Below are 6732 nucleotides of genomic sequence, written 5' to 3'. Positions count from 1 at the left end.
AGCCACGTAGGAGACTCATGCTTGGGAGGGGACAGCGATAGAAGATGGAGCTGGGGCGAGACAGTGGGGGGTTTTTAGAAGATCACAAGTGCGTCACACTTGTGTTTGGGAAAAGGCATTATGGCCGAATCGATGGCCTGGGATGCAAGGTGCGAGTGGACAAGGGAGACCCCCTCAGAGGCTACGGCAGACAACGTGGCAGGGGAGGTGCTGTGGAGAATGTGGCGCTTGGGCCTCAGTGGCGGCAGTGGTGATTTTGTTCCAGGTATGGGGGAGGGTTTGGTCCCATCGTTCAGAAATCGGTCCAGATGTGCTCCAGGGCAGTGACAGCCACCTGTCCTTAATGCAGTGGCAGCTTTGCTGCAGTGACCCACCCATCAGGGTGCTGTGTAGTTTATGAGACCTGAGCCCCAGCATTCCCTGCCTGTGTGTGTTTTCTTGAAGCTGGCGCGAGGAGCCACAAGAGGGCGCTGTCTGCAAGCCTTTGGTCTGGCACTTCCTCAGAGACCAAGACTGGAAGCTGCTCCATGGCCCAGCTTGGCCTCGACTTTACCTGCTGTCTGCTGTGGCTGCGGACTGCTGTCTCCAGGTAACGCCCTGACCTCTGAGACCTTCTGGGCAGAATGTGTTCCAAACAGTTGTGAAGGGGTTTTGGGAAAGTTGTTCCCGTGATCCGTGGCACCTCGGTCTCCAGTCTGGTAGCACAAAGCAACATCTACCCCCCTCTTCTCTTTTTTCCTGCTACTCTCTTTATCCCTTCTCTGTGCCTTACTATTTACTGAGCAAGTACCGTGTAATACAGCTCCATCCGGGCAAACTTTCTACAGTGGCATATTCTAGATCAGTACCTTTCAGTAGAGGAGCCAAAAGGCACATGTGGCTATTGAGCACATGAAATGTGGTCACTGCACTTGAGGTTCTGAATTTTGATATTTGTACCCTTGATTTTAACTGTGAACGGCCATGTGCGTGCCCTGGCTGAGAGGCTCAGTTGCTTAGAGTGGCGTTCCTGTGTGCCTAAGTTGTGGGTCCGATCCCCCATCAGGGCGCATCCAAGAAGCAGCCGGTGAATACATAAATAGGTGGAACAACGATCCACGTTGATATCACTCATTCTCTCCCCAAGGTTAATAAAAAGAAAACTTTATTTTAATGAAATAAACAGATACCCAGCCGTGTGCGCTGAGCCGCTAACACACTGGGCAGCGAAACCACAGCCCTGTGGCTGCTGCTCTTGACCCGCCCTCCCTGCTGGCTCACATGACAGCACCATGGGACCCAAGCGAGGCCTCAGGACCCTGGTCACAGTAGTAGCTCGAGACATGCTCATCAGCTTCTTGCCTTTGAAGGCTTTTTAGTGTGAGCGCGCGGACAATGGCTTCCGTGTCTGCCTCATCTTCAGCTTGAGCTCTCAGTAGGTGCCAGGTACCCTGCAGGCTCACAAGTGCTCCCCAGGTGGGGTGGCCACTCATGCGAGTGCAGGGTGGAGACCCAGGCCCCAGGAGTGTGGCAACCTGTCCGCCTCCCTTCCCACAGAGCCAGGCCAGCTCCCAGGGAGCACAGTGAGCTCGAGGCCACTCCCTGCAGGCCTTGCCTCTCCTCTGGGAAACAACGTGTCTGGTTTCCTGAGAAGAGGAGGCTGTCTGGTGGCTGTTCAGGGACCGGAGACAAGACATCATTGGAGGAAAACCATCCTTTGGAAAGATCATGCTGGAGAACGTGAGCCGAGCTGCTGCCGCGGGTGAAAGCAGCCTCAGTGAATGAACCGCGAATGTGACTGAGAAGCACCCGGAGGAATGCCTGCTGCACCGAGCCGGAGACTCTGCTGTGAGAGAATGTCAAAGAGACCGTCCAATGCACCGAGGACTGCGTGAGCCACCTCACCGAGAAGTGGTAGTGGCGTGGCGCCCCTTAGGGGATGTTGGGAGAAGGCCGGTGAAATGAGATAGGCTCCCAAGAGGCCGCCCACTTCTCAGATGGGAAGAATCCCAGCTCTGCCCAGCAGAGGGTCGGTGCATTCTGAACCAAGGCCAGGGATGGGCAGTGCTGGCCCAGAGGGGCTGGTTCCCGTGGTTTCTCCCCAGCCTGGGGTCTGAGACACCAACCTGGTGCCGAGGACAGTGTGCTCGAAGGATGTCCCAGTCAGGCCAGCGCAGGCCAGGGGCAGGCGGCCTTCCTGCTCTCCAGGCTGTCGCCTTCCTGCCACAGCAGCGGAAAGTTTGAAGACAAGAGAAAGAGAGTGGAGCCGGGAGTGGGGAGCGGCCCTGCCACACCAGGAGTGCGTTTCATGCCCTGTTTCATAAAGAACTCTATTCCGCAAAGCTATCGTTTAGAATGGAAGGGCAGGGGAAGTGCTTTTGGGACAAGGTAAAGCTAAAGGAGTTCCGGCACATGCCTGGCTGTGTGCCTGGTGGGTGTGCTTCAGACGTGTGGCAGGGTGACGGAGAGGGATGGGGTCGACGATCATGGGCGGTGCAGTTAAATGTGTCGGGTTTCCTCCAGGGTCCACAGATGATTCTGTCTGCACCCGTGGGGACACAGCCCTCCCTCCGTTCACACCTACCTTAGCCTTCGGGGTCTGAGAAAGGAGGGCACGGTCTCGCCGCCACACCCAGAGCTGGGGATCGAAGGCCTGGATCTGGAAAGACAAAGAGTCCCTGAAAAGGTGAGGGCTCTCCAGGTGGACCCACGACCCTCCCCTTGTCCGCCCCTTCCCCCCACCCCCGTCTCTCTCACCCCCCCAGTCCCAGCTGTGAGGCCCAGGACCCTTTCCCTCCGCAGCCCGGCACCGCCCTCCACCAGAGCCCCGCCGCCCACCTACCTCTTCACACTCCTCCTTGGTGACCCATGCCCTGTAGCCCATGGAGCGGAAGAATTCAAACCGCTGCTTCTGGAACATGGGACGCCAGGCGCGGTTGTTGTTCCCGTAGAGGAAGAAAATGATGGCCTCTTTAGGGGCGCAGCGGTCCTCTTCCATGTCAATGGCGAGGTAGCTGAGGAAAGCCATCAGGGTGTCAGCTGAGAGCAGACGGAGAGGGGCCCTGCCTGCAGTCAGCTTCCCAGAGAGGACGCAGGCAGGACGGCCTTCACACAGGACCCGCAGGAGCCCCATGCAGGGTCGCAGAGCGCCTCCCAGGCACAAGAAGCCCCTGCTGAGCAGGCAGCTGAAGGGCCCCTCTCCTACCTTGACGATGCAGATACAGTGAACTGAGTGGGGAAGCCCACCCCCTTCGTTGACCCTGCCGTGCGCGCGCACACCCGTCTCCCTGTCGTGTGAGCCCCTGGACAGCTCCTGCGGGCAGGAGCCGACTGGCCCATCTCAGTCCTCACGGTTTCCTACCAAGTGACTGAAGCAGGACTGGGTTCCTTGGCGCATTCCCTCAGGGGCCCTTCTGAATGCTCCCATCCTCACACTCCCTGGCCCTGGAGGTGCACTTTGTAAGGTTTCATAGGACGAATGACCGAACGCTTTGTGTCCTCGTCAAGTGCAAAACTGATGCCCTCAGAGACTCAATGTCATACAGATTGTGCGACATGAAGAGGAGGGTGCCGAGTGTTTTAAGAACCCGTTGATATATATGTGCTTTTTGTTCGTTTGTTTATTTAAATTAGCAATGCTTTTCCTTGGCTACCGGGGTGCAGAAGTGAGGAGGTCCGAAGGTTTTGGCGTTTGAGTTAGTTTCAGAGGAGATTGTGTCTTTCAGTTACATGCGTGTAAAAGTACCGCGACAGAAAGCACAATATACAGTCAGGGAAGGGTGTTGGGAAGAGCAGCGAAACGAAGAAGGGAGTGTCAGGGTGGTCACCGGGTTTGATGGAGGGTGCAGAGAGAGCTGATTTCACAGCGAGAACTCTGGCCTCGGTTGAGAACAACATGAGCCAGTGGACTTGTTGGGTGGGGGGGTGGGGAAGTGGTTAGAGCTGTGTTTCGAAGTCCATTCAGGGAGATTGGTAAGAAAGAGCCCTGGGTCTTACTGTTTGTTCTCCTCCCCCGAGGAGATGTGCATTGATTCAGAGAGAGGGAGAGACATTGACGTGAGCGAGAAACCCGGATCGGTCGCCTCCTTCAGGAGCCCTGACCGCGACCGAACCCGCAACACTTCGGTGGACCGCACGGCACTCGAAACAGCCGAACAGGCCGGCCCGGGACCCGGGGCGAGTATTCACAATCGATCTGTGGTATGTGACGGGGGCCTGCACTGAGGAGAAAGACCGTGACATTTGGTGTCGTCGAGAGGTGTGGCGAGATGTGGGGGAGAAGACTTAGGAACGGTTCGTCTCAAGCCTGTTTACTCAGGGGAAGGGTGGTGTGAAATGTTTGTGAGGACCTGATGTTTTCTTGTGGTTTCTTCAGTCTTGTAACGGACATTGGTGTTGTTGGGTCTTCCTAAGAACAGTGTAAGAAACGCGGTAGTCCAGTCCTATCAAGTTCATCCCCAGTGTACACGGTAGAAATGGGGTGGAAAGCAGGTGAGAGGTCGGAGACCCGCTCGTGTCCCCGCGCTCCCCAGAGGATGAAAGTGACTGATGGGGTTCAGCACGGTACTCACAGGGCCAGGAAGAAGTGGATGCGCCGGTACTGCCAGGAGAACAGGACGGCGCGGCTCAAATAGGCCAGGACCATTGAGAGCAGGTACTGGTGGGAAGAGGAGGAAGACACACACGAGGACTCACATTGTGAAAGAGGAAGAAGAGCGGGATAAGGGAAAGGCTGATGCTCCCGGCATGGCAGGCGCCTAGGGTGTCAGAGATGCTCTGTGTTTGGGCCGGCCGGCATCGGGAGGGTCTCTGAGAAGCTGGAGCGAGGGGGAGTCCCCAAGAGCTGAGAGAAGAGGGACAAGCCTTGGGCTCAGGTCCCAGAAGAGCCGGGGCAGAGGCAGGGTTGCCGTCCGCACTGCGAGACACGCCTAGGTCCCCGAAGGCAGGTTTGGGGGGGAACTGCGGGCTCAGGAAACCGCCGCCTGATCCGAGGGTCGATGGTAGAGCAGGAACCCCTCTCACCTTATCTGAGATTCTCAGCTGCGCGTCCCACTCAAGGAAACGTTTGATGACAGGGTCCTCTGTGAAGAGAGGGCAAGTGTGAGCCTGATGACAGCAACGGAGTTTCCGTGGGAGCGTACCGGGCTCAAGAGGGGAAGCGTGCCGCTCTGGGGGAAGGTTGAGGAGCGGGGCGAAGGGTGAGGCTGCCAGGAAGAGGGATAGAGGAGATCGTTCCCTGGGAAAGGAGGCAGGTGTGTCACCACCCTCACCCACCCAGTCCCGGGGGACCGAGCGACACGTAGGGTGGCAGCAGCTTATCTGCGTGACTGAGATCTTAGCGACTCAGTGCTGCTCCCCCATCACGCATGAATGCAGCCCTGCTCATTCATGCCAGAGCCATTCCGTCCTTTGTCTTGTTGACAGTCACATCAAGGCGTGAAGTTGGCCTCCTTCTCTCCCCTTACACACGTGAAGGTATTTAGATTCAAAAGGCCAGTGAGAGCTCAGAAGTCTCCGAGGGTGCAATACTCACAGGCCACGTGATTCCCAGTGCAAACCCTCCTCAAGTCTAGCCTAATCTAAGGGTCCCCACTGAGACTCGATAGGGAGCCCACCTAGGAAGGAGAGCCCACCAACCAGCAGGGAGTTCTTTTCTGTTGGAAAAGTATAGTTGTTCAAAGTTGTGACTTAAGAGTAGGCTAGGAGGGGGCTCTCCAGGGTATCTGCTTACTGAGAAGCCTGGCAAAGGCCTCCTGGTGTTCTCTCTGGACCGTTGTACCGCGCTTCCTTTTCAGGGTCATTTTGAGACCGTCCCGGTCCTCCACGAGCCAGGTGTTGTTAGGCGTGGGGACGGTCTCCTCCTGTGCCTCCCGCCTCTCTGCTCGCCCCCTCTTCCGCTTTGCTGCGGTTGTCCGAGCAGCGGTGGTGGATTCCACACAGGCGCCTGAGTTAAGAACCCAGGGTACGTTATAAGGCTTTTGCCTTTGAAATTCAGCTATTGGTCACCAAAACCCGACCTCGTTTCCACCCCACCTCTCCCCCCGTCCCTAGAAACCAACCCCTCCATTCTTTCTTGTCTCATAGGCTACCGGCCTTCTCCCCTGCCATCTTTTCATCTTCCTCCTTTGGTGAATCCAATACTCCGCCCCTCCACCGCCCCCCATGTTCACCTTGCTGTTATTCTTCTGTGTCCTCAAAGGTCTTCCTCGTTTGAGAGGATTTCTCCCATTGAAGGGGGACAAAAGGACCGTCCTTGTTTCTTCCCTTCCCTTCTCTCATCTTTGAATCTCATCTCCTATCCCTCCTTGCTTGCCTCCCAGGCTGTCCTTTCATGGGGATCTCCTGGTCCCCAGCTCCTGTCATCTCCTGTAATCCGGTGGTGCTCTGAATCTCTCCTTTCTTTCACACACAGCCTGCTCAGGGCCCCCTTCCTCCTTAATGTCAACCGTGCCAAATCCCGCCGCCCCCTGTTTCCTCACCTGATTGTCCTGCGTTCCCCCGAGTAACTCTGAGCTCCATCGGGCTCCCTGAGGTGCTCGGCTCTGGGCCAAGGTGGTCACAGTTGGCACTTGAGTCAGTGTCAGCCATGGCTCCTTGTTCTCCTTCCGTAAATGTGGGCGATCACAGAAGTAGTTGCCCACCTGGGCTGCCTAGCGCCACGGAATGGATCCTCCCAATCAGGAGGTTCGGAAGCCTCTGATGTCATCGGTTATTCCCACCCGGCCACCAGTTTGAAAGACTCCAACACACATA

At 56.7% G+C, this 6732-nt stretch overlaps 1 protein-coding gene across 1 annotated transcript; it reads right to left on the bottom strand.

Moving 5' to 3' along the window:
- Positions 1 to 1880: 1880 nt before the first annotated feature.
- On the bottom strand, positions 1881 to 6567 carry LOC149994365 (speedy protein E4-like). Its single transcript, XM_090259050.1, has 7 exons — positions 6459 to 6567; positions 5711 to 5923; positions 5002 to 5060; positions 4551 to 4636; positions 2822 to 2993; positions 2564 to 2638; positions 1881 to 1910 (listed from the first exon to the last, which is right to left on the bottom strand). The coding sequence occupies exons 1-7, from the start codon at positions 6565 to 6567 to the stop codon at positions 1881 to 1883; spliced, it is 744 nt and encodes a 247-aa protein (XP_090115176.1).
- Positions 6568 to 6732: the final 165 nt, after the last annotated feature.

This window comes from Furipterus horrens, unplaced genomic scaffold (genome assembly GCF_987537825.1).
Source record: "Furipterus horrens unplaced genomic scaffold, mFurHor1.1.pri manual_scaffold_13, whole genome shotgun sequence".
NCBI lineage: Eukaryota > Metazoa > Chordata > Mammalia > Chiroptera > Furipteridae > Furipterus > Furipterus horrens.
Note: the sequence above shows the minus strand (reverse complement) of the source record. Positions and strands in the feature narration are given on the sequence as shown.